General features: G+C 44.7%; 1 protein-coding gene across 2 annotated transcripts; it reads left to right on the top strand.

Annotated features, from left to right (window-relative positions):
- The first annotated feature begins 181 nt into the window (after nucleotides 1-181).
- On the top strand, nucleotides 182-25,214 carry NCR3LG1 (natural killer cell cytotoxicity receptor 3 ligand 1). Of its 2 annotated transcripts, none has more exon segments than NM_001202444.1 (5): nucleotides 182-495; nucleotides 5,106-5,456; nucleotides 15,709-16,047; nucleotides 17,564-17,664; nucleotides 21,020-21,526. In NM_001202444.1, coding segments are annotated over 5 exon segments (876 nt in total). In that variant the 5' UTR covers nucleotides 182-425; the 3' UTR covers nucleotides 21,035-21,526.
- Nucleotides 25,215-26,629: the final 1,415 nt, after the last annotated feature.

The following is a 26,629-nucleotide window of genomic DNA, read 5'->3' as shown; positions in this document are numbered from 1 at the left end:
CCTTAGAGCAGCGCTCCGGGCCACTTGGATCCCGGCCTCAATTTACTAAGCGAACTCAGAGGATGCCCAGAGTCCTGGACTGCAGAGCCGCTCGCGAGAGGCACCGGGGCTGTAACCGCGCAACCTCGTGCCGTGGGCGGGGACGAGGGAGGCTTCTCCCGCCGGTGTGCGCCCTGGCGCGAAAGTGAGGCGCGGGCGGGGCTGGTCACGCGCCTGGCTTCCTGCAGTGCGAACCCTGGAAATCCCGGAGACTTCGCAGTTGCCGAAGGGACCCGAAGAAGTGGGATGTGCAAAAGCGCCGGCTGGAAATCCCGGCTGTGTCTCCGTCAACTCTTCACGCAACAGAGGGCTCCCCCGGCCCTTGGTTTTTACCGGGCCGCCTGGTCCCACTCGGCGAAAAAAATTCCAGAGCTGCTGCCGTGGCGATGGCGTGGAGGGCTGCCTCCTCCGCGTGCGCGGCGCCCCTGCTTCTGTGGTGCGCACTGATGACCGCAGGTAGGGGGCGGCGGCGGCTGGGGTGGGCTGGGGCGGCGGCGGCTGGGGTGGGCTGGGGCGGCGGCGGCTGGGGTGGGCTGGGGCGGAGGCGGCTGGGGTGGGCTGGGGCGGAGGCGCCTGGCGCCAGAGGGTCCTTGCGGTTGGTTCCCTAGCGCCCCTCCAGGGGACCGCGACGTCCTGGGGGCTGGGGGCTCTATTTTCTTTTCTTTTTCTTTTTCTTTTTTTTTTTTTTTTTTGAGACGGAGTGTCGCTCTCGCCCAGGCTGGAGTACGGTGGCGCGACCTCGGCTGACTCCAAGCTCCGCCTCCTGGGTTCACGCCATTCTCCTGCCTCAGCCTCCCGAGTAGCTGGGACTACGGGCGCCCGCTACCACGACCGGCTAATTTTTTGTAGTTTTAGTAGAGACGGGGTTTCACCGTGTTAGCCAAGATGGTCTCGATCTCCTTGACCTCGTGATCCACCCACGTCGGCCTTAAAAAGTGCTGGGATTACAGGCGGGAGCCACCGCGCCGGGCCTGGAGGCTCTATTTTCAAGCGCCCCTCCTTTGTGAGATGCGGAGTCCCCGATGCAACAGGTTGATATTGAAGGCCTGCCCTGTGCAGGGTCGGCACCTGTGCGAGCGGAAACGGTGCTTCCTTGGATGTCGCGCACTCAGTGCCTCGGTAATCTGCTCCTCTCTTGCATCATCCAAGGGGTCGGAGCAGAGAAGAAAATCAGGGAATGGGGAAAATAGGAAAATGATTCACCCGCGTATCAGTGGGTCCTCCTGGCTTTGCTAAGTAAGGTCTTTATTGAGAGAGGGAGGGGAGTGTTTTGATCTTGAGGTGACCTTCAAAAGTTCTCTTACTTTTTTGGGAACTCGTATGGGAATGTTCTGCGTTAACTTAAACAGGATACTACAAGGCTGAAACGCGTATGTAGAGATATTTAAACTCATTTCTAACTAGAAGAATGGCAATTAAACAACAAGATGCTGCTTGACCCTTACTAGGCTGGCCACAATACGCTCCTGGGTACCAGGTGCTGGAGGGGGAATGTAGGAATCCCGGAGGCGCGCTCTGGGCGCCCCAAGTCACTGCAGGTGGAGGCGAGCCGCGTGTGGACCTCACCGTGGAGCGCTGGGCGGCAGCTTCACACCACGCCCTTGCTGCTTGCCGAGCAGCGTGAACGGATGTTGAAGGCAAAGAGCCAAGCAGTGGACATACAATGTAATACCCTTTCCACAGTTTGAGAAACAGAAGATACAGCCTTAAAGAGAACAAAAATGTATGTTAAACACCTTAGAATGACTGCCCAATGGGAGAGGGAAATGAAAATAAAAACGAGGGAATAGCATTTCTATACATTTGCAATGAGCAATGTGAAAATAAGACAGTTCCGAGTGAAGTGTGGGCGGCGACGAAAGCCAAATTTGCGCTGGACTCGGCGCTGGTGGCTGGAAGCGCTTCCACGCCCTCAGTCTGGGTCTCCTCGAGCTCGAAGTGGCGCCTGGGGGCTCCCGCCGCGCCCACCCGGTCCCGGGCCCGGCGCCCCCTCCTCAGGAGCCTCGGGTGCCAGCCACTTTCGTCCGGTCCTCGTCCCCACGGATGCTGGCGGTGGTGGAGAAGGGCCGCGCGGTCTCTGGGAAGCGGAGAGGAAGGAACGCCCTTTGGCTGTGCGGCGGCGCTTTAGTGGCAGCAGCAGCAGCTCCTGGGAGGAAGCTAATTCGGGCTCGTCCAGCCACAAGGAGTGAGGCGACCGCTGCATGACGGTCGGACCCCAGAACCAGGCGTTGGTGCTGGACTTCGGCACCGGAAGACACTGTGAAATTGAAAACCATCGGAAGCTTTCGCCTAACAAATCATTTCCGCCCACAAGAAATCCCTACACCTTAGAATGGAACATCTATTTCCCGGGCTGTTATTCTGTGTGGAAGCAAATTTAAAGTGGTACAAGAAAAAAAAAAATCCAATCAGACAAAGGAATTCGTCAGATTTTAATGCAAGATATTCTAGCCCGTCTTTGTATGAGACTGTCTTTAAAGGTTGTTGATATAGAAAATGTTTTAAAGAACGTTAGGTTTTATTTCAGAAATGAAGTTCAAAAGAGCAATTTGTAAAGCTGTAGTTAACAATCCTCCCTGGTTGGAGGACTCTAGAACGGGAGATTCTCTATGCAGGTTATACCACTAGTTGATTTGAGAAGATAAATGCATAGATGCTTTTCCTTGGAAACAAGACTGCAGAAAATTCCAAGGATCTAGTCCTTGAAAAAGGGGAATGCTCTTAAGCTGTTATTAAGGTACTAAACTCTGTACCTTTAAATGAAAATACATGGAGGTCCGGGGTGAGCGCTTGGGCGCTCTGAAAATAGACGACGTTTCCCAAATTTGCCTTCTAAATTTTGATTTGTTGATTTAAATCTTTTAAATTTATGTAGTCTGGCACTCAGGTTTGTATTCCTTTTAAGCACATGTTAGTGTTTTGGTATTTTCCCCTCCCCCTCCGACCCCCCAATTCTTTTTTTTTTTTTTTTTTTTTTTTTTTGGGTAGTCTCTTTTCATTTGTAAGAGTGACAATAGAACTAGGTGGCCTGGCTATTTCTCTCGTATCCTTGGCTCCTCCATTCTTTGGTTGGCCACCAGGGGGAAGCATACTGTTTTTTGGTTACAGTTGACCCTATCTTCATTTTGTAGGTCAAGTCTGTTTTTGCCTTGATACATAGAACATAAAGCTTGTCACCATGTTTGCCTAATGTATTATTTTTAAAAATAGACTTGCACAAACCTTTGAGTAAGTTGGCAGGTTTTTGGATACATTTTTTGTTAACATTAATTTTGAAAACTTTATTTAGATATGTTGGGTGTGACTAATGAAAGGACATGTTTGATGGCAACAAGGGGAATTCGGTTTCTGACATTTATCTAAATATTGATGTCTAGCTCTGCATTGTTAGTAATGAGTCTGACTTCTTTGGAGTTGCACTCTTCTTTGAAACAGCAAATGTAATATTTTGAACTGTCCTTGCACTTTTTGTTGGATTGGTGTAAGCGTAAACTTGCTGGCAACCTACTGTTCTAAAATAGAAAACATCTAGCCAGTCGCAGTGGCTCATACCTGTAATCCCAACACCTGAGGAGGCAGTGGGAGGATTGCTTGAGCCCAGGAGTTGGAGACCAGCCTGGGCAACTTAGTAAGTCTCCATCTCTACAAAAAATCAAAAAATTAGCTGAGCATGGTGGCATGTGCCTGTAGTCCCAACTACTTGGGAGGCTGAGGCAGGAGGTTCACTTGAGCCTAGGAGGTGGAGGCTGCAATGAGCAGTGATAGCACCACTGCACTCCAGCCTGGGTGACACAGCAAGACCCTATCTCTAAATAAATAAATAGGAAAACATCAAAAAAAGAGAAAATTCTCTTTACAATAGCATCAAAAAGAGTAAAATACTTATGAGCAAATTTAATAAAAGAAACAGAAAGTATATACTCTGGAAACTGTAAAATATTGCTGAAAGAAATTTGAGATCTAAATAAATGAAATGGAAAAATGTCCTGTCTTAGTCTTGCCAGGCTACCATAACAGATATATACTGTGTGGCTTAAACAGAAATTTTTTTCTCGTTTTGGAGGCTGGGAAGTCCAAGATGAAGGTGTGGATGATCTGGTTTCTGGTGAGAGCCTCATTTCTGGTTTATAGAAGGATACCTTCTTGCTGTATCTTTACATGGGGGAGAGAGACATATCTCTCTGTCTTGTCTTCATTTATTTATCTATCTATCTATTTATTTATTTATTTTTGAGACAGTGTCTCACTCTGTCATCCAGGCTAGAGTGCAGTGGCATTATCACAACTGACTGCAGCCTTGAACTTCTGGGCACAAGGGATCCTCCTACCTCAGCCTCCCAAGTAGCTGGGACTACAGGTGCTAACCACCATGCTGGGCTAATTTATTTTTATTTTTTTGTAGAGACAAGGTCCCATTATATTGCCTAGTCTGGTCCAGAACTCCTGGGCTCAAGCAATCCTCTGGCCTCAGACTCTCATAGTGCTGGGATTATAGGTGTGAACCACCAGGCCCAGCCTCATGTCTTGTCTTTTTCTTTCTTTCTTTCTTTCTTTTTTTTTTTTTTTTTTTTGAGACAGAATCTCACTCTGTCACCCAGGTTGGAGTGCAGTGGCACGATCTTGGCTCACTGCAACCTCTGCCTCCTGGGTTCAAGCAATTCTCCTGCCTCAGCCTCCTGAGTAGCTGGGATTACAGGCACCTGCCACCACACTTGGGTAATTTTTTGTATTTTTAGTAGAGATGGGACTTCACCATGTTAGCCAGGATGGTCTCAATCTCCTGACCTCACGATCCACCTGCCTCAGCCTCCCAAAGTGCTGGGATTACAGGCGTGAGCCACCGTGCCCTGCCTCATGTCTTTTCTTGTAAGGGCACTAATCCCATTCATGAGGACTCTCCCCTTATGACCTAATCACTTCCCAAAGGCCCTGCCTCCAGATACCATCACACTGGGAGTCAGGCCTCAATATGAATTTTGGAGGACTCCAGCATTCAGTCCATAGCACATCCCAAAAACTTGTTCATAAATTGAAAAACTGAACATTGTGTTCTCTTATTGCCACAGGTGATCTGAAAGTGGAGATGATGGCAAGGGGGATTCAGGCCACACGCCTGAATGACAGTGTTACCATATCCTGCAAAGTCATTTATTCCCAACCCCTCAACATCACTTCTATGGGTATCACCTGGTTTCGGAAGAGTCTGACGTTAGACAAAGAAGTCAAGGTCTTTGAATTTTTTGGAGATCACCAAAAGGCATTCCGACCTGGAGCCAATGTGTCTCTATGGAGGCTGAAGAGTGGGGACGCCTCACTGAAGCTGCCTGGAGTCCAGCTGGAGGAAGCAGGAGAGTACCGATGTGAGGTGGTTGTCACCCCTCTGAAGGCACAGGGAACGGTTCAACTTAAAGTTGTGGGTGAGTGTCTCGGGGCAGTGCCCTATAGTTCCCATGGTGTTGGGGTTAACAACAACAAAACCCAAACACCTCTTTGAGCTCCACTTTCCTGTATTATAAAATGGTCGGATAATACGTGGATGAACTTGGTGGCTGTATTAGTTTGCTAAGGCTGCCATAACAAAATACCATTGACTAGGTGGCTTTAAACAACAGATGTTTATTTCTCACACTTCTGGAGGCTAGAAGTCTGAGATGAAGATGTCAGCAGGATTGTTTTTTTTCTGAAGCCCCTCTCCTCTGGCCATCTTCTCCCTGTGTCTTCACATGGTCTTTCCTTTGTGCCAATATCTGTGCCCTAATTTCCTCTTCTTATAAGGATACCAATCATATTGGATCAGAGCCCACCCTAATAACCCCATTTTTAACTTAATTGCCTCTTTAAATAACCTATCTCTAAATACAGTCACATTCAGAGATACTGGGAATTCTGGGAGGACATAATAATTTTAGGAGGATGTAATTCAGTCCAGCATGGACCCTCCATAGTTGTACATAAGACTTTGAATGTTTTGTCTATAGTAATTTTGGGAGTGAGAGGCATATTAATTAGGATTCACTTCCTCTGCAACTGACAGAGGAATAACAGTGACAGTGGCTATATATATAGCCAACTGACGATGGCCGTATATATAGCCACTGTTCTTCCAGGCTTTATATATCTATAGAAAGGGTCTACATAGGAGACAGGGTCTTGCTCTATTGCCCAGGCTGGAGGGCATGGCACAATCATAGCTCACTTCAACTCCAGGGCTCAGGTGATCCTCCTGCCTCAGCCTCCTGAGTAGCCAGGACCTCGGGTGCATGCCACCAAGCCTGGTTAATTTTTACACTTTTGTAGAGATGGGGCCTTGTGTTGCCCAGGCTGGTCTCCAACTTCTGGCCTCAAGAGATCCTCCTGCCCTGGCCTCTCGATGTGCTGGCATTACAGGGATGAACTACCATGCCTGGTCAACAGTGGCTTTTAAAGACATTAATAGATTTTTTTTTTTTTAAGGACAGTTTTGGATTTACAGAAACATTGCAAAAATAGTATGAGAGTTCTCATATCACTCTCATCTTGCATACCATTTCCCCTATTATTAACATCTTGCATTCGTTTGGTACCTTGATATAATTAATGAACCCATATTGACATTTTACTATAATTAAAGTCTGTAGTTTATTCCTATTTCCTTAGTTTTTGCCTAATGTCCTTTTTCTGCTCTAGGATCCCATCAGAATACATTGCATTTAATTGTTATATGTTCTTAGGCTCCTTTTTGCTGTGACAGTTTCTTAGACCTTATTTTTGATGTCCTTAACAGTTTGGTGAGGGTATTGGTCAGGTATATTGCAAGATGTCACTCAATTAGGATTTGTCTGCTGTTTTCCTCATAATTGGACTTGGGGTTATGGGTTTCTGGAGGAACATTGCAGAGGTAAACTGCTATTTTCATCACATCAAATCACATGACTTATGACTGTTGATGTTGACCTTGACCATGTAGTTGAAGTAGTGTTTGTCTGGTTTCTCTACTGAAAAGTTACTCTTCCCCCTATTTTCATACTGTACTCTTTGAAAGGAAGTCACTCTGTGCAGCCCACACTTAAGGTGGGGGGTTACTTATGTTCTTCCTCCTTGGGGGTGGAGTATCTACATAATTTTTTAAAGAACTCTTCTGCATGGGAGATTTATCTCTTTTCTCCTATTTATGAATTTATTCAATCATTGATATCAATAAGGACTCAAGGATATTTATTTTATACTTTGTGTTATAATGCAGTACTACTTTATTTTTTCTCAAATTGTTCCAGCTTTGGCCACTGGGAGCTCATTTGCTTGGCTCTTGTGTCACATTGACATACCCCAATCATTGTAAGATTTTGTTTTATTTTATTATTTTATTTTTTGTTTTATTTAATTTTTGGAAAATCCATATCAAGGATTTTGTTTGATTTTAAGCACTTTTTACTTTTTGGCACTATAAGATGCTCCAGACTCATATTGTATATTTCCTCTCTTGTATATTTCCTGGTTCTAGTCCTAGAACCAACCAATACTCTAAGAAACTTTGGTTCCTTTTATTGGAAAATGATATTAGAAACCAAGACCAAGTACACTAAGTGTACTTTTTGCTACTGAGGTATCATTGGATTCTAGATCCTCTCAGCCAACAGAGCAAAGAAATATATGTATGTGTACTAACCTCTGCATATGTACATATCTATAAATATTTCTATGTGTAACCATCTGTACCTATATTAAACATTTGTTCTCATTGATGTCTCCAACTTTAATCCATTACCACATAGATCCTTCTCTTGCTTATCTGTAAACTCCCACTCCAACAGTGAGAAACTTGTACCCACCATACTCTGTTTATTTGTTTAATTGTTAACCTGTACTCCCGTAAGAAACAACTTTATCTACTAGAGTACAGTGCTTCTTGGCAATTCCTTTTTTTTTTTTTTTTTTTGGAGATTTATTTTGAGACAGAGTCTCGCTCTGTTGCCCAGACTGGAGTGCAGTGGTGTGACCTTGGATCACTGCAACCTCCACCTCCCAGGTTTAAGTGATTCTCCTGCCTTAGCCTCCCAGGTAGCTGGGCTTACAGGTGCCTGCCACCATGCCTGGCTAATTTTTGTATTTTCAGTAGAGACGGAATCTCACCATGTTGGCCAGGCTGGTCTTGGACTCCTGACCTCAGGTGATTTGCCCACCTCAGCTTCCCAAAGTACTGAGATTACATGCATGAGCCACCACACCTGGCCCAGATTTTAGCCATTCTAGTAAGTATATAGTGGTATCTCATTTGTTGTTTTAATTAGCAGTTCCCTAATGACATAATGTTGGACATCTTTTCATGTTCTTACTTGCCATTCGTATGTCTTGTTTTTGTGTGTGTTTATTGGTCGTCCAGGCTGGAGTGCAGTGGTGTGATTACAGCTCACTTCCCAGGCTCAGGTGATTCTCCTGTTTCAGCCTCCCAAGTAGCTAGGACTACAGGTGCACATCTCCATGCCTGGCTAATTTTTGTATTTTTTGTAGAGATAGGGTTTAGTCATGTTGCCCAGGCTGGTCTTGAACTCCTGGGCTCAAATGATCTGCCTGTCTCGGCCTCCCAAAGTACTGGGAATTGTATGTCCTCTTTGATGAGATGTTTGTTCAGATTGCCTATTTTTTAACTGGGCTCATTTTTTAAATTGTTATGTTTTAAGAGTCCCTTGTACATTCTGGATACAAGCCTTTATCAGATAGATGTCTCACAAATATTTTCTCACAGTCTGTGTCTTGTCTTTTCATTGTCTTAACAATGTCTTTTGTAGAGCAGAAGTTCTTAATTTTAAAAAGTTGAACTTACTACATTTTTCTTTCATGGATCATGCTCTTAACATTGTATCCTAAAGCTCATCACCAAACCCAAGGCTACCTAGATTTTCTCCTATGTTATCGTCTAGAAGGTTTATAGTTTTACCATTGACGTTTAGGTCTATGAGGCAGTTTACTTTAATTTTTGTGGAAAGTGTAAGGTTTGTGTCTATATTCTATATGCATTTTTTTTTTTTTTGCATATGAACACCTAATTGTTCCAGTATCATTTGTTGAAAAGACTGTCCTTTCTCCATTGAATTGCCTTTGCTTCTTTGTCAAAGATCAGTTGAATATATTTGTATGGATCCATTTCTGGCTTTCTATTCAGTTTCTTTTTTTTTTTTTTTTAAATACAGGCTGGAGTGCAGTGGCACAATCTTGGCTCACTGCAGCCTCTGCCTCCTGGGCCCAGGCAATCCTACCATATCAGCCTTCCAAGTAGCTTGTACTACAGGCTCGTGCCACCACTCCCAGCAAATTTTTGTATTTTTGTAGAGATAGAGTTTTGCCGTGTAGCCCAGGCTGGTCTGGAACTTCTGAGCTCAAGTGATCTCACCCGCCTCATTCTCCCAAAGTGTTGGGATTATAGGCGTGAGCCACCACGCCCTGCCCTATTCAGTTTCATTGATCTCTCTCTTCTTTCCCCCATACCACACTGTCTTGATTACTGTATTTTAGTAGTAAGTCTGGAAGTCAGGTAGTGTTAATCCTTCATTTTTGTTGCCTTTCTTCAGTATAGTGTTAGCTCTCTGGGTTTTTTCTTTCGATATAAAGTTGATAATCTATTGATACCTGCAAAATAGCTTTCTGGGATTTTGATTGGGATTGCATTGAATCTAGAGATCAAGTTGGGAAAATTGACATTTTTTTTTTTTTGAGGCAGAGTCTTGCTATGCTGCCCAGGCTGGAGTGCAGTGGTACCATCTCAGCTCACTGCAACCTCTGCCTCCCGGGTTCAAGCAGTTCTCCTGTCTCAGCCTCCCAAGTAGCTGGGATTATGGGTATGTACCACCATGCCTGGCTAATTTTTGTATTTTTAGTAGAGACAGCATTTCACCAAGTTGGCCAGGCTGGTCTCAAACTCGTGACCTCAAATGATCCACCAGCTTCGGCCTCCCAAGGGGCTAGGATTATAGGTGTGAGCCACTACACCTGGCCAGTGGTATTATATTTTTAATTTCAAATTCCAATTGCTCAATTGTTCATTCCTGTCAAGTAATTGATTTTTGCCTGTTAACTTTGTATCCTGCAACTTGCTTTAATCACTTATTCATTCCAGGGTTTTTTTTTTTTTGGCCAAGTCTTGAGATTTTTCTACATAAATCATGCTGTCTGTGAAAAATAGTTTTATTTCTTCCATTATTTTATTTTTATTTTTATTTTATTTTATTTTATTTTATTTTATTTTAATAGAGATGAGGTCTCACTATGTTGCCTAGACTGATTTCGAACTCTTAAGCTCAAGTCATCCCTCCCCCTTGGCCTCCCAAAGTGCTGGGATTACATTGTGTGAGCCACTGCACCCAGCCTCATTTCTTCCATTCTAACTTTATATCTTTTATTTCCTTTTCTTGTCCTGTTATTCTAGCTTAGACTTCCATTACAATGTTGCATAGGAGTGGTTAGAAGGGACATCTTGCCCATTTCTGATTTTACTTTCTAACCATGAAGTGGTTAGAAAGTAACCACTAGCTATCTAACCATTAGCTATTTTTTGGTAGATATTCTTTAGCAAGTTGAGGAAATTTCCCTTTTATTCCTAGTTCGCTAGGAGTTTTTCATGAGTCACTGTTGGGTTTTGTCAAATACTTTTTTGCATCATTGGTATGATCATATAATTTTATCTTTAGCCTGTTAATATGATGACTTACAGTAACTGATTTTTGAATGATGAGCCAGCCTTGCATATGTGTAATACTTGGTTATGGTATATAATTTTTTTTTGTATTGTTGGATTAGATTTGCTAATATTTTCGTGAGGATTTTGTATGTATTTTAATGAGTGATATTGATCTGTAGTTATCTTTTCTGGTAATGTCTTTATGTGGTTTTGGCAGTAGGGTAATATTGGGCTAGCAGAATAAGGTAGAATGTGTTCCCTCTGTCTACTTCTACTTTCTGGAAGAAATTGTAAAAAACTGGCATTCTTTATTCCTTAAATGTTTAGTAGGATTAACCTGTGAAACCATCTGAACCTGGTGCTTTCCTTTTTTGAACATGATTTTCTTCTTCTTCTTTTTTTTTTTTTTGTTAGTTATTGACTCAATTTCCTTCTTTCTTTCTTTCTTTCTTTCTTTCTTTCTTTCTTTCTTTCTTTCTTTCTTTCTTTCTTTCTTTCTTTTCTTTCTTTCTTTCTCTTTCTTTCTTTCTTTCTCCTTCCTTCCTTCCTTCCTTCCTTCCTTCCTTCCTTCCTTCCTTCCTTCCTTCCTTCTCTCTCTCTCTTTCTCTTTCTTTTTCTTTCTTTCTTTCTTTCTTTCTTTCTTTCTTTCTTTCTTTCTTTCTTTCTTTCTTTCTTTCTTTCTTTCTTTCTTTCTTTCTTTCTTTCTTTCTCTTTCTCTTTCTCTCTCTCTCTCCCTTCCTTCCTTCCTTTACTTTCTTCCTTACTTTCTCCCCTCCCCTTCCCTCCCCTCTCTTTCCTTTCTTCCTGCAACATCTCGCTCTGTTGTCCAGGCTGGAGTGCAGTGGTGCGATCATGGCTCACTGCAGCCTTGACCTCCTGGGCACTAGCGATACTCCCACCTTGGCCTCTGGAATAGCTGGGACCACAGGCGTGCACCACCATGCCCTGCTAATTTAAGGCTTTTTTTGTTTGTTTGTTTGTTTGTTTAAAGATATGGAGTCTTACGTTGCCCAGACTGGTCTTGAACTCCCTGGGCTCAAGCGATCCTCCCACCTTGGTCTCCCAAAGTGCTCATACAGGTATGAGCCACCATGCCTGGCCTGCTAAAGCATTTCTTTTTATGTTTCTCGCACAGCAGATCTGTTGGTGAAAGGTTTGTCTGAGAAAGTCTTTATTTATACTTCACCTTTGAAGGAAAATTGTTCTGGATATAAGATTCCGTGTTGGTGTTTTCTCTTTTTAAAGTTTCAATGCTTTAAATTAATTTCACTTCACTCTCTTCTTGCTTGCATTGTTTCTGACAAGAAGTCCAGTGCTGTTCTTGTTCCTCTATATGTAAGGTGTGTTTTTCTCCCTGTGACTTTTTTTCTTTTTCCTTCCTTCCTTCCTTCCTTCCTTCCTTCCTTCCTTCCTTCCTTCCTTCCTTCCTTCCTTCCTCCCTCCCTCCCTCCCTCCCTCCCTCCCTCCCTCCCTGCCTCTCTCCCTCCCTTCTTCCATTCCTTTCTCTCTCTCTCTCTCTTTCCTTTCTTTTCCCTTTTCTTTTCTTTCGTCTTTCAAGATGGGGTCCCACTCTGTTTCCCAGGTTGGAGTGCAATGGTGTGATCACGGCTCATTGCAGCCTTGACCTACTGGGCTGAAGCTCAAGTGATCCTCCCACCTCAGCCTCCCAAGTAGCTGGGGCCACACGTGGGTGCCACCAAGCATGGCTAATTTTTGTATTTTTTGTAGAGATGGCATTTCGCCGTGTTGCCCAGGCTGGCCTCGAACTTCTGAGCTCAAGTGATCCACCTGCCTTGGCCTCTGAAAGTGTTGGGATTATGGGAGTGAGCTGCCATGCTTGGCCATCTTTGTCTTTCTAAAGTTGAAATATGATATGGCTAGATGTGGATAGGCATATTTGGATATTTATCCTGCCTGGTATTCTCTAAGCTTCCTGGGTCTGTAGTTTGGTGTCTATCATTAATTTTGGAAAATTTTCAGCCATTATTTCTTCAAAGTATTTCTTCTGCTCCTTTCTCTTTTCTCCTTCTTGTATTCCCATTATATATCTGTTAACACCTTTTGTAGTATCCCACAGTTCTTAGATATTCTGTTTTTTTTAAATTCTTTTTTCTCCTTGTATTTCAGTTTGGGAAGTTTCTTTTTTTAAAATTTTTGTTTGTGACAGGGTCTCACTCTGTCTCCCAGGCTGGAGTGCAGTGGCAGGATCTCAGCTCACTGCAACCTCTGCTTCCCAGGTTCAAGCGATTCTTGTGCCTCAGCCTCCTGAGTAGCTGGGACTACAAGCGTGCACAACCATGCCTGGCTAACTTTTGTTTTTTAAGTAGAGACGGGGTTTTGCCATGTTGGCCAGGGTGGTCGCCAACTGCTGACCTCAAGCAATCTGCCCACTTTGGCCTCCCAAAGTGCTGGGATTATAGGCGTGAGCCACCACACCGTTCTGAGTTTGGGAAGTTTCTATTAACATCTTCAAGCTCACTGATTCTTTCCTTGACAGTTTCTTTCTTTCTTTCTTTTCTTTTCTTTTTTTTTTTTTTTTTTTTTGAGACGGAGTTTTGCTCTTGTTGCCCAGTCTGGAGTGCAGTGGTGCAATCTCGGCTCACTGCAACCTCCGCCTCCCAGTTTCAAGTGATTCTCCTGCCTCAGCCTCCCAAGTAGCTGGGATTACAGGCATGCGCCACCATGCCTGGCTAATTTTGTATTTTTATTAGAAATGGGGTTTCTCCGTGTTGGTCAGGCTGGTCTCGAACTCCTGACCTCAGGTGATCCACCCACCTCAGCCTCCCAAAGTGCTGAGATTATAGGTGTGAGCCACCGTGCCCAGCCTCCTTGTCAGTTTCAAGTCTACTGATGAGCCCACTCAAGGCATTCTTCATTTCTTTAATGATATTTTGAGTTCTAGCATTCACTTTTGGTTCTTTCTTAGCATCTCCATCACTCTGCTTATATTACCCATCTGTTTGTGCATGTTATCTGCTCTTTCTGTTAGTGCTGTTAACATTTTAATTATAGTTTTTTAAAAGTCCCTATATGATAATTCTAAAATCTGTGTCATACCTGAGTCTGGGTCTGATGTTTACTTGGTTTTTATGTACTTTTTAGCATGTCTTGTAATTTTTCAGTTGAAAGAGAGATATTATGTATCAGGCTTTTATTATGAAGCTTTATGTTAATTTGGCTAGGAGCTGGGTTGCGTTTAATGCTTATTATAGCTATAGGTGCCAGAGATTTCAGTTTCTCTAGTGCTTTTTTCTCTCCTTTCCTATTGTCTTTGAGTTTCCTTATGAACTCCTTAAATAGGGTCTGTGCCTTGTAGCTCTCTCACTTGTAATTTTCTGTTATTATACTGGATCCCTGTTGATGTGGTAGTAAAGTGTTGAAGGAGAATCTGTTTATACTTTTATAATTAATCTTATTCTTTTAGTGGCCTGAGCCCCTGGACTGTGACCTTCAGAAGTGTTTCTTAGCCTTTTCTTTTTCTCTCTTCTTAAGTGATACAGAAAGGCTATAGACAGCTGGAGTTGCCTAATTTTCGTCTCCCAGGTCAGATAAGGCTCTGACATCTTCCCTTGAGATGGAGGGAATAATCTGGGTGTATTTTAAAATGATTACTTCTTTCCATCCCCCAGAAAGAAGAGGAGATTTTTCTTGGCTCTTTACTGTGAGAATCTGTTGGGGTTCCTGGAAGTAAAACTCATGACAGTGTGGTAGCATCCCCAAGACTGGGTCCTGAGGATGAAAACCCATGAAAGTATGGTAGCATCCCTAAGACCAGAACCTGAGGAGGTTTTTATTCTCAAACTAGTCCACACTCATCCTTTACTAGTTTGTCAGAGTTACTGCTTAAGTACTTCTACCAGTTTATGACTCCAGCAGCTTCTGCATGAGGCAATTTTGTCTTAGCTGTAATTTTCTTAATCTCCTTCTTTCTCCAGCTTTCTGAGTCGCAGTTTGCCCTGTCACTTCAATTCTCCGAAGAATCTAAGAAAAGTGGTTGATTTTCAATTTGTTCAGCTTTTGTTCTTATTATAGGGTGGGAGCGATGACCTCTCATGTGAGAGGGAAAATTGGAAGTCAATGGTGGTTTTGGAAATGGCAGTTTATTTTTCTTTCAGAACTGATGTAGCCAGCCAACGGCAGATATGGCAGATAGCTCTGTGATCATCTGGGACCCATGATCCTTTTATCTTGTCACTCTGCCATCTTCAGTATGTATCATCCACCTTGTGTTTGGAAATGGCCTATCCATCTCCAGTCATCACATAGTATTCCAAACATCCTGCAGGAAATATGAAGGAGACAGACAGAGAGAAAGAGACAGTCTTTTAAGACATCTTTTTAATTTAAGGATACTTCCTAGAAGTTGCTTTTGCCACTTTTGCTTAATTCCAGACCTACTAGACCTTGAGTTTGCATGGCCAAACATACCTGCAGTGGAGGTTGGGTGATACAGCTTTAATCTGGATATGTCATGGCCAGCTAAAAGTGCATAGAATAGAAATTGAAGAGCAATTAGCAGTCTCTACCACAACAGTGTTCCAAGGCTTTCCTCAGATTATGAAAGGTGTCTGTGGCACAACATAGCTTAAGAAAACTCTGCTTTACGAAATTGCTATGAGAGTTGGGGTCACAGCATGTCAACACTCGGTTGGCACTGGCACCGACATACCCAGAATATTTAGCCCAAGCTGACTTGCATTCAGTCACTCACGTGTCCTGAAGGCTTGCCATGGGTCAGATGTCAGGCTGATAATAAGCTAATCCCTCCCTACCCTTCAGGAGTGCCCAGTCTGATATTGTAAATCTTCAGCTCATTGCTGGACATGGTTGCAGCATTATCTATGCCTCAGAGTCCCCATCTTTTAAAAAGAGTAGGCATCCTGTGTTTTTTGTCTTATCTGGCTACAGGAGCAGTGATGCACAGGTGTGAAGGTATGGTAGAAGCCAGTTAGCTTAAGGTGTGGCAGGGATAAAAGGCTGCTGGGCCCAACTCTGTATGACTTTTTTTTCCCTGGCAGCTTCCCCAACCAGCAGATTGTTTCAGGATCAAGCGGTGGTGAAAGAGAATGAAGGCAAATATATGTGTGAGTCAAGTAGGTTCTACCCAAAGGATATTAATATAACATGGGAGAAGAGGACCCAGAAGTCTCCCCATCACGTAGTGATTTCTGAGAACATCATCACTGGTCCCACCATCAAGAATATGGATGGTACATTTAACATCACTAGCTACTTGAAGCTGAACTCCTCTCAGGAAGACCCTGGGACTGTCTACCAATGTGTGATACAGCATGAGTCCTTGCATACTCCTGTGAGCATCGACTTTATCCTGACTGCTCCTCGGCAGAGTCTTTCTGGTAAGGGTCTTTCTGGACATTTCTTCTCTTCCCTGCCTTGAGGGACTGTAACATAAGACTTATTCCCACACAGCCCGGGGTCTTAGCTGGGGACTGAAGGGGAAGGAGAGAAAGCTTGGACTGGAAGGTCCAAGCTGGGGTCTGGCCTAGCTCAGCCCCAGAGTCAGCAGTCCAGCTTAGGTCCCTACACCTGGGCAGAAGATGGTCTAGAGTGGTGACCATAGTCATCAGGTGGAGCAGGGCGACTTGTCAGCTCATGGCAGCTTCAGGGTTTTGGATGGTCCATATGGCTTGAAATAGGGAACCTGCCAGCTGCTAGGGGAATGGGGACAGTATCCTACCCATGTTCCCTGAGGATAAGGGGCTATCAGGGGCCAGGGACCAGTCCTGCTAGCAGCCCTTCTAGTCAGGCTCTAGGTTCACTGTAAACTGTTGGCTGGTAGGCTGGTAGAGGCTGAATCAGTAGTCTTGTCTTTTTTTGTTTTTTGAGATGGAGTTTTGCTTTTGTTGCCCAGGCTGGAGTTCAATGGCGTGATCTCAGCTCACCACAACCTCTGCCTCTCATGTTCAAGCGATTCTCCTGCCTCAGCCTCCTGAGTAGCTGGGTCTACAGGCATGCACCACCACGCACAGTTGATTTTGTATTTTTAGTAGAGACGGGGTTTCTCCATGTTGGTCAGGCTTGTCTCGAACTCCTGACCTCAGGTAATCCGCCTGCCTTGGCCTCCCAAAGTGCTGAGATTACAGGCATGAGCCACCGCGCCTGGCCAGTAGTCTTGTTTTATGGGCTGTGTCCCAAGATGGGGAGGCTACAGTAGAGTGGTTCTGCAAATGCTCAGTGCCTTCCCCAGGCACACTGGATCCTTAAAACACAGTTCACGGCAGACCCACTCCTGCTGGTGGGGTGGGGCTTTTTGAGCTCATATGCCCTGGTCATAGCTCTGGTCTTGGGTAGGGGTAGCTCTGCTGGTAAAATGCATCTCCCTGGGTCTGAGAGGAGTAAAGAAGGCAGGGAGTGACTGGGGGCACTGAGGAATGTGGTCAGGCTATGCCAGATGGGGCCCAGGATGGTCCTGGGGAGAGAGGAATTATTCTTGGAAGTAAGGACTAGGAGTGTGTGTGGGTGGTGTGTGCAGGGCTGCAGGGAGGGTATGTGTGTCCACTGGGAGTATGAAATGGAAATATACCTTGCATGTATGGTATGAGGTGTTGTCTGTGTGATATGCACATAGGGGTAGAAGATGGTGTCCTATTACAGAAGGTTTGCAGATGAGGGTGGCACACTTATGTGGTATGTGGTGTTCATCTTCCATATTTTTGGCAAGCGCTACATACGCTGTTCAGTGTGTGGAGGTATATGTGATAGGAATGGAGACGCTGAGACGTGGTAGAGGGCTGGTGGTTAAATCTCTGACAAGGAGGATGACACAACCACACAGATCCCAGCAGCAGTTGTGTGGTTTCTCTGGCCCTTGCCTGTAGGTTTCCTGTTAATATTTTCCTTCTCTCTCTGCAGAACCTGAGAAGACAGATGTCTCTTCCACTATTTGGTGGCTTATTCCATTAGCTGTTGGATTGATTTTATTAATTTTATTAATTTGGATTCTTTGGAAAAAGGTAAGGGGCTCCAAAGCAAAGTTCAGCCCTGTGTCTTGGGCTAGTAAAAAGCTTTTAGGGCGGCTGCTGCCAACCTTACGAGACTCAAGGGACAGGCCTGCTGGAGAGGACTTTGTCAGTCCCTCTTCACCATCAGGTGTTGGGAATGTTGGCTCTGTTCCAATCCAGTTTCCTTTCACAGAGGACCTAGCTGTCACATGCCATCTGACCTTTGTATGGTGGTTTGTGACTCTGGGGTGATGTGTTGTAAAGCCTCCCTCTGTTTCTCCAAGTTACTAAGCAAGTATTATATCTCTGTGAATGAACCAGACTTGAGTGTTCAGACCAGGCCCTGAACTATGTGTGGGCTGCTTGTTTTTCTCACACATTTAGAAACTATGGCTCAGAGAGGGGAATTCCTCATACTTTATCTGATCAATAACTTACCATCAGATTTCACTAGTTTGACTAAGAATTTCTAACCCTCACTAGGTATTTCTAAACTAAAACATGTTTCTAAACATTTTTATCCCTGACTATGGCCCAAATAGTAAATAAAACAGCTCAAGCTTTAGAGGCCCAAGAGACCTGTGAAAATGTGTTGGTTAAAATAGTTTTAGATAATAAAAGGGCCCTCAATTATTTATGGGCCTGTCAAGGCAAAATCTGCACAACAGCTAGTACATCTCATTATAAATACTTTAGGAGAAGTGGAATAATCAATTAAGAAAAATGGCTCTTTTTTTTTTTTTTTTTTTTTTTGAGACGGAGTCTCGCTCTGTCGCCCAGGCTGGAGTGCAGTGGCTGGATCTCAGCTCACTGCAAGCTCCGCCTCCCGGGTTCGGGCCATTCTCCTGCCTCAGCCTCCCAGGTAGCTGGGACTACAGGCGCCCGCCACCTCGCCCGGCTAGTTTTTTGTCTTTTTTGGTAGAGACGGGGTTTCACCGTGTTAGCCAGGCTGGTCTTGATCTCCTGACCTCGTGATCCGCCCGTCTCGGCCTCCCAAAGTGCTGGGATTACAGGCTTGAGCCACCGCACCTGGCCAGAAAAATGGCTCTTTATCTAAAGTTGGCCATTTAGATTCACAGGACTTATTCCTGTTGGATCTAAGACAATGAGAAAACTGGATAAAAAGTGGTTTTCAAATGTTTCTTATGATATTTGTAACTGTTGTCATATTTCTTGCCTTTCTCTGACTCTGATATTCAGGTGCCATTGAGAGAGGAGGAAGGAAGAAACTAGTTAGGCAGGCAGTTAGGGTGGGCCCTCAGTAAAATTCCTTCAGACAAAAGAACAGCCTGAAAAATCAAACTGCAGCTAAGGGAACTTGTACAGGGTGGCTTGCCTAAAACATGCCCAAAGCCACATAGATTTAAAAAAGGCTACACAGGAGACTTGCCAAGACATGCCCACAATCGAAAATTCCATCCCCTGACACATGCACAGTAAGGGGAACAAAGCCACATGGAGTAACTTGAGCTAAGGGCTTGCATGCACATTATGAGGATGGGGTGGAGCTACCAGAAATGTGTGCCTTATGCCTTTGTATTCAGCTGTGAAATGGCAACCCTCTTTTGGGCCCCCTCTCTGCAGTGGAGAGCTTTCTTCTTTCGCTTATTAAACTTTCACTTCAACTTCATCCTTGGGGTCCGCGTTCCTTAATTTTCTTGGTCATGAGACAAAGAACTTCAGGTGATGCCTTAGGCAACAAGAGACTGCTACATGGTGGTGCATTGACGAGACTAACATTTTGGTGCATTGGCTGGGAAACATTGGAAGGGTGAGTAGGAGCGGACCTCCAAACTCTTTACTTTCATTTCAGAGGCTGCTTGTCCTCAGATTTTTTCCTGAAGACTGAACAAAACACTGGGCCAGTTAAAAGCTTTTCGAGTGGCTGCCAACCTTATGAGACTCAAGGGACAGGTTTGCTGGAGAGGACTTTGTCAGTCCCCCTTCACCCTCAGGTGTTGGGAATGTTGGCTCTGTTCCAATCCAGTTTCCTTTCACAGAGGGCCTAGCTGTCACATGGGCTAGAAGGAGGCCCTGGGGCAACCGAAGGTTTCTGTTTGAGGCAACTCGTCAGTGTTATCTGAAGGCCCCTGGACTAACTAACTCCACGCCCCAACAGCCCATCAGGGTGTTGTCACTAGGACTTCCAGACTTTTCTACTGCATTTTCTTCCTTGCTTTTCACAGCTACTGTGTCTCCTATTCCTTATTTGTATGCAATGTTGTGGGTGTTTTTATAGCCTGGGGAGATAATACTGTTAAGCAAAGTCAGCAAGTGCCTTAGTAACCAGGAATGTAACTCAAATAATTATTGTTTTTGTGATTTCCTTGAAACAGGGGGACTTCAAGATTTCAGCCTAAACCTTTACTTAGGCCCTTTTTCCCCCAATGATAGACATTCATGGCACTGTATAGGGGGATGTTTCACCCCGAGTGAATATCCTTTTCTCCTTTGGGTTGTTTTTCCTCCATGTAAGAGCTCAGCATTGCCCAGTGAATTTAAGCGTTCCCTCTATGAGACAAACTAGTTTTTTTCTACTGGACAGCATATTATGGGGACAGCCTATTAAGCCCCAAGCCTCTCTTTCTGACCGCTGCTTGGAAAGAATTTGTAGTCAGTTTTTTTCCTAACATTTCAAACCCTACAGTGCCACCTAGTGGGATGGGATTTTTCTCTTGAGAAGCCTTGTCAGCCCTTTGCCCAAAACCTCTAGTTCCCCGATTCCTTTACCTCTTATGTCCCTCATTCAGTGATCAGGCCCCATGCCCTATTTGTAAGCAGAAAAACTCCTTCAACAGCCAGGAGGAAGCCACCCTGGCAAGACAGATTTTAGCCTCAGTGTTATCCCCATTGGAGGGAGAACAGCCATTCAATTTTTACATTATTTTGAGGCATCTGTTCTGCACACAGCTACATTGGCATCTAAGTGAGAAAGGGATCTTATGTTTAGAAATCAATTGGTCTCATTCTCTAGAAATTCATAACTTTGCCCAGGTGGTAGTAAGAGGATGTAAGGATAGAGTTAAGATGTTCCCTTCCTTAAAGGGTCTTGCCCAAATTCAACTACTGCACAGTCTCTCCCAGGGTTCTAGGGAATCTCAGGAGCCTTATGGGCCAAGTAGGTCTAGGAAACCGGCAGGGCAGAGAGCTAGAGCCTTGTGCAGGTGACCACAAGCTAGCTCCTCCGGATTCATGGGTGAAGGTCATACTTGGATCCATGGGCGGCACCTATAATGGTCACCAGGAATCTGAGGAAACAGGAGGAAAGAGGAGAAGGGGGACACCCCTTCTATTTTTCTCTCTTCCCTCAGTCACTTCAGAAGGACAAAGGAGACTAAGGAATGCCTTTTTTCTCCTCTTTTTCTAGATGTGTAACAAATAATCTTCAGCCTATACTCCTCTCAAGTGCATTCTGAAACACTGGAGCTCCTTTGACACTCAGACTCTGAAGAAAGAGCGCCTCGTATTCTTTTGCACTCGGGCATGGCCATCTTACCAGCTGCAGGATGGGGAGGCCTGGCCTCCTGAGGGAAGTGTTAATATTAATACCATTCAACAACTAGATATTTTCTGCAGACAGGAGGGCAAATGGTCCGAGGTTCCTTATGTGCAAGCCTTCTTTGCCTTGCGAGACAACCCAGATCTTTGTGTGTGTTGTGGAATTTACCCTGCTCTCCTAACAGATACATCAGGCAAGTCCACAGATGATAATTCCCCAAAGTCTGAGAAACAAACCCCTAGGGAACACTCGGATGCAGTTCCTGGATGCCCCAGTCCTTCCTCTCCCCACTCTCTGGGACCTCCTTCAGCCACATCATCAACAACTCCAGTTCTACCCTCCCAACCCCCAACTTTACTGTTACCCCTACAGTAAATGCCTGATGGACGTGGTGCCACTAGGGTCCAAGTTCCCTTTTCATTACAGGACCTTGTGCAAATAGAGGGGGACCTGGGCAAGTTCTCTGGTGACCCTGATAGATATATAGAGGCTTTCCAAAACCTAACTCAGGTGTTTGACCTTACTTGGAGTGATATTATGTTGCTCTTAAACTCTAACTACTGCAGAGAAACAGGTAGCCCTGCAGGCAGCAGAAAAATTCAGAGATGAACAACATGTCTTCTCTAGTTGCTCAATAAGGAAAGAAGGTGAGAAAGAACCAGCATTCACATACCCAATAGGAAGGGAGGCAGTGCCCCTTGAACAACATAATTGGGATCCCAGTGGTACCTTAGATGAGTGGCAAATAACATTTTCAAATGTGCTTATTAGAGGGCTTACGGAGGACCAGAGCCAAGCCTCTTAATTACCCCAAACTTTCCATGATAGATTAAAAACTAGATGAAATTCCCTCAGCCTTTTTGGAAAGGCTGAGAGAGGCTGTAGTGAAACATACGTTCCTGTCTCCTGTGAGGGATGTTTATACCTCACATAAATAATTCAACTGAGGGACAGCTAATTTTGAAAGACAAGTTTATTACTCAGGACAGCCCCTGATATCAGAAGGAAGCTAGAGAAACAGGCCATGGGACCAGATAGCACCTTAGAAAACCTCCTGAAGGTAACCACCTTGGTCTTTTATAATAGAGACCAGGAGGAGGCCCAGGAGAAGGAGAGGAAAAAGGCAGAGACTCTTGTGGGCACTTTGTATAAAATCCAGTATCCCCAAGGTGCACCTGCTAGTTGCTACCAATGTGGCAAACCCGGGTACTTCAACAGGGACCGCCCATGCAGCAAGAAGAAGCCACCTCAACCCTGTCCAGTATACAGTGGGGACCACTGGAAGGCAGACTGCCCCAGGAGACATAGGTCACTGAGTCCAGAGCCAGTCTCACAAATGGTCCAGCAGGACTGATGGGTCCTGGGGCTTAACTCCCTGGCTCCAGCGGCTCAGACTGTTACTAACCAGGAGCCCCAGGTGATTCTGGAGTTCGAAGGGAGGAAGATAGACTTCTTTCTGGACACTGGAGCCAGTCTCTGTGTTTTCCTCTCCAGTTCAGGCTTTCGTTCCTCCCATAGCACAACCATGATGGGCATCTCAGGGAAGACTTTAACCTGATATTTTTCTCAACCTATTAGCTGCAGTTGGGGAGACCTGCTGTTTACACAGGCCTTTTTAATCATGCCTGAAAGTCCCACTCCTTTATTAGGTAGAGATATTCCAGCATGTATGGGGGCCACCATCCTTATGGCTCCAGGACAAATTCTGCCTCCCCTTAGTGGAAAACAGTATTAACCCAGAGGTTTGGGAAACTCAGGGAAGAAGTGGCTGGGCTATAACAAGTATACCAGTCTGGATCCACCTCAAGGATCCCACTTTTTTTTTCCTAACCAGAGACAATACCCCCTGAAGCCAGAAAGTAGAAAAGGGCTAGAAGCCAGCATTGATAATGTAAAGGCACAAGGCCTCCTTAGGCCTTGCCGTAGCCCTTGAAACACCCCAATATTAGGGGTGCAAAAATCCAATGGGGAATGGAGACAAGTTCAGGAGCTCTGCCTTATTAATGAGGCTATGGTTCCGATTCATCTAGTAGATCCCTATCCCTATACTTTGCTAACTCAAATATCCAAGGGAACTAAATGGTTCCCAGTTCTGGACCTAAAGGATGCCTTTTTCTGTATTACCTTTACACCCTGACTCCCAATACTTGTTTGCCTTTGAGGACTCCTCCCATCAAACAACCCAGTTAATCTGGACAGTACTGCCTCAGATTTAGAGATAGTCCCCACCTATTTGGGCAAGTATTGTCAAGAGATCACTTTGAATTATCCCATCCTCAGGTTAAAGTTTTACAATATGTAGATGACATTCTCCTCTGTGCCCCGACTGAGGAAGTTTCTTGAGAGGGCACTGAGGCTCTCCTTAATTTTCTAGCTGGAAAGGGATATAAGGCTTCAAAAATCTAAGACTCAGCCCTGTCAGACTTCAGTAAAGTACCTAGGTCTGGTCTTGTCAGAAGGGAACAAGAGCACTAGGCGAGGAGAGGATTAAGCCCATTTCTTCCCTTCCTCTCCCCAGAATCCTCAAACAGCTGAGGGATGCTTGGGCATTACGGGTTTTTGTAGGTTATGGATACCCAGGTATGATGAAATAGGTTGCCCTTTATATCACCTTATAAAATAAATTCAAGTGGCTAAAACTCACTTCCTGACCTGGGAACCTGAAGGTCAAAAGGCCTTTAATCAGTTAAAATAAGCCTTGCTTAAAGCACCAGCCCCTAGTCTTTCTGTAGGGAAGGCCTTTAATCTTTATGTATCATAAAGGAAAGGAATGGCCCTGGGACTTTTAATTCAAGTTCAAGGCCCAGCTCAACAGCCAGTAGGTTACTTAAGTAGAGAGTTTGACTTGGAGGCTAAAGGATAGCCAGCTTGCCTCTGAGCAGTTACAGTGGCGGCCCTGCTAGTCCCAAAGGCCACCAAGTTAACCCTGGGGAATAACCTGTTTGTACCTCACATAAATAATGTGACAGGCTTGCTGTCCTCTAAAGCGAGTCTCTGGCTAACAGCTGCCTCCTCAAGTATCAGGCTTTGCTGCTAGAGGGATCTGCAGTCCAGTTAAAAATCTGTCCTTGCCTGATCCCAGCCACTTTCCTCCCAGAGGAAACTGGAGAAACTGAACATAATTGTGAACAGATTGTAGTACAACCTATGCCGCTAGGGAGAATCTCAAAAAATTCCCCTAGAAAATCCAGACTGGACCCACTTTATGGATGGGAGCTCTTTTGTAGGACAGGGAGTCTGTAAAGTGGGATATGCAGTAGTCACTCTAAATAACATTATTGAAAATGTGCCTCTCTTACCAGGCACAAGCGCTCAATCAGCTGAGCTGATCCCTCTCAGAAGAGCACTTGAACTAAGCAAAGGAGAGACAGCTAACATTTATACTGACTCCAAGTGTACCTTTCTAGTTCTCCTTGCCCAAGCTGCCATCTGGAAGGAAAGGCACTTCCTCACCGCTAATGGGTCTTCCATTAAATACCGTCAAGACGTCAACAGGCTATTATCCTCAGTGTTCCTCCCATGAGAATTAGCAGTAAGACATTGCAGAGGGCATCAGAAGGCGGTAGATGAAATAGCCAAAGGAAACAGGCTATCATACCAAAGAGCAAAGTCAGCAGTAAGAAGGCCCCAAGGTCCCAATACACCTGAGATGCCTCTGATCTTCCTACATTTCCCTACATAAGGGAAATAAAGCCTCAGTATTCCCCTACAGAGATAGAATGGGCCACCTCTCCAGGGTATACTTTTCCACCCTCAGGATGGTTACAATCAGAAGATGGCAAAGTATGCTTGCCAGCCTCCAGCCAATGGAAGATTCTTAAAATCCTCCACTGAGCCTTTCACTTAGGAAAGCATAAGACATCAATGTGTCCAGAGATTGTTCTCAGGAGAAAATCTACTAAAAATGGTCAAATAGGTCGTTAATGCCTGTGAAACCCTCTTAAAAACAATCGCTTTAATAGATGGCTTCTTCCCCACCACACTCAGAGGATGGAAAGTTACTCAGGGGAGGACTGGCAGATAGACTTCACCCATATGCCCAAAATAAATGGTATTCAATATCTTTTGGTGTGGGTGGATACCTTCATTAACTGGGTAGAGGCCTTCCCATGCTGAACAGAAAAGGCCTCTGAGGTGGTGAGAATACTAATTAGTTAAATAATTCCTTGCTTTGGGCTCCCTAAGTACTTCCAAAGCAATGATGGCCCCTCATTTAAAGCAGCTGCTACCCAGTGGGCCGAGTCTGCTAGGACTTTTGACTGGGTTTGGTAATACGTCACACCCTTTAGCCTCTACGGTGTCAGTCATGGCCCATTTATACAAGACTAATTGCTGGGTCTGTCCTGAGCGGTTTGCTCAGTTCAGCAACACTAAGGAACCTCTTGATGACGTGGTATTTACTGTCTTAGGATTCCCTTTGTTAGCTTTACCTTTAGCCATTAAAGACTTGTCAGGCATAAATGGAACATGGTATGGGAACACTTTCAACTGAGTAACTAACTCCTCCCAGGAAAGCATTTCCTCCCTGGTACCAGCAAACACTTTCCCCAAAGATAAACTTCACACCCTCAGGCTAGGAAAAGTTGGCCAGGTAATAGCAAATGCCTCCTCCTGTTTTAAAAGCAGAAGAAAAGGACCATACCTGGGAGATCTCAAATATTATAACACCATACTCGTAATTACTGAAAGCTCGGAGGTTTGGAGAAAAAGACGTAATAAGGATGATCTAAGAAAATTGGAAGCCATATGCGGGGAAGCTTTCAGAATTCAGCCTCTCCTCCTGGTTGGAAGTCCTGCTGGGAATGGCAGGCTCTGGGCCTTCCCAGACATGCACCCTCATGGAATTCCAGACCCCCTGTATGATGCTTAGTAGTAGTGGCCTACAAATCTGTAGGTAAACAGAACAGGAGACTTGTGGACTGACAGCCCCTGCCACAAGGATTATCTGAGATATTGGCCAGGACATATTGTGTCCCTGGTATTGTGTCCCTGGTCTTTTGAAACTCCATTTGTCGGCCAGGTGTGGTGGCTTGCACCTGTAATCCCAGCACTTTGGGAGGCCGAGGCGGGTAAATGACGAGGTCAGGAGTCCAAGACCAGCCTGGACAATATGGTGAAACCCCATCTGTACTAATAATACAAAAAAAAAAAAAAAAAAAGCCAGGTGTGGTGGTGCACTCCTGTAGTCCCAGCTACTCCGGAGGCTGAGGCAAGAGAATTGCTTGAACCCAGGAGGCAGAGGGTGCAGTGAGCCGAGATTGTGCCACTGCACTCCAGCCTGGGTGACAGAGTAAGACTCTGTCTCAAAAAAAACAAAACAAAAAACTCAGTTTATCAGGTGGACTCTTCTCATTTAGCATGTAAAATTCCAAATGGCATCATGAGTGACTATCCTGAGTATGGATATCCCCATCCCAAAGATGCTCCTATTATATGCAAGAGGGGGAAGCTTCTAAGATATGAGAAAGATCTGCCTGT

This window comes from Macaca mulatta, chromosome 14 (genome assembly GCF_049350105.2).
Source record: "Macaca mulatta isolate MMU2019108-1 chromosome 14, T2T-MMU8v2.0, whole genome shotgun sequence".
Lineage (NCBI taxonomy): Eukaryota > Metazoa > Chordata > Mammalia > Primates > Cercopithecidae > Macaca > Macaca mulatta.
This window is presented reverse-complemented; position numbering and strand designations above follow the sequence as displayed.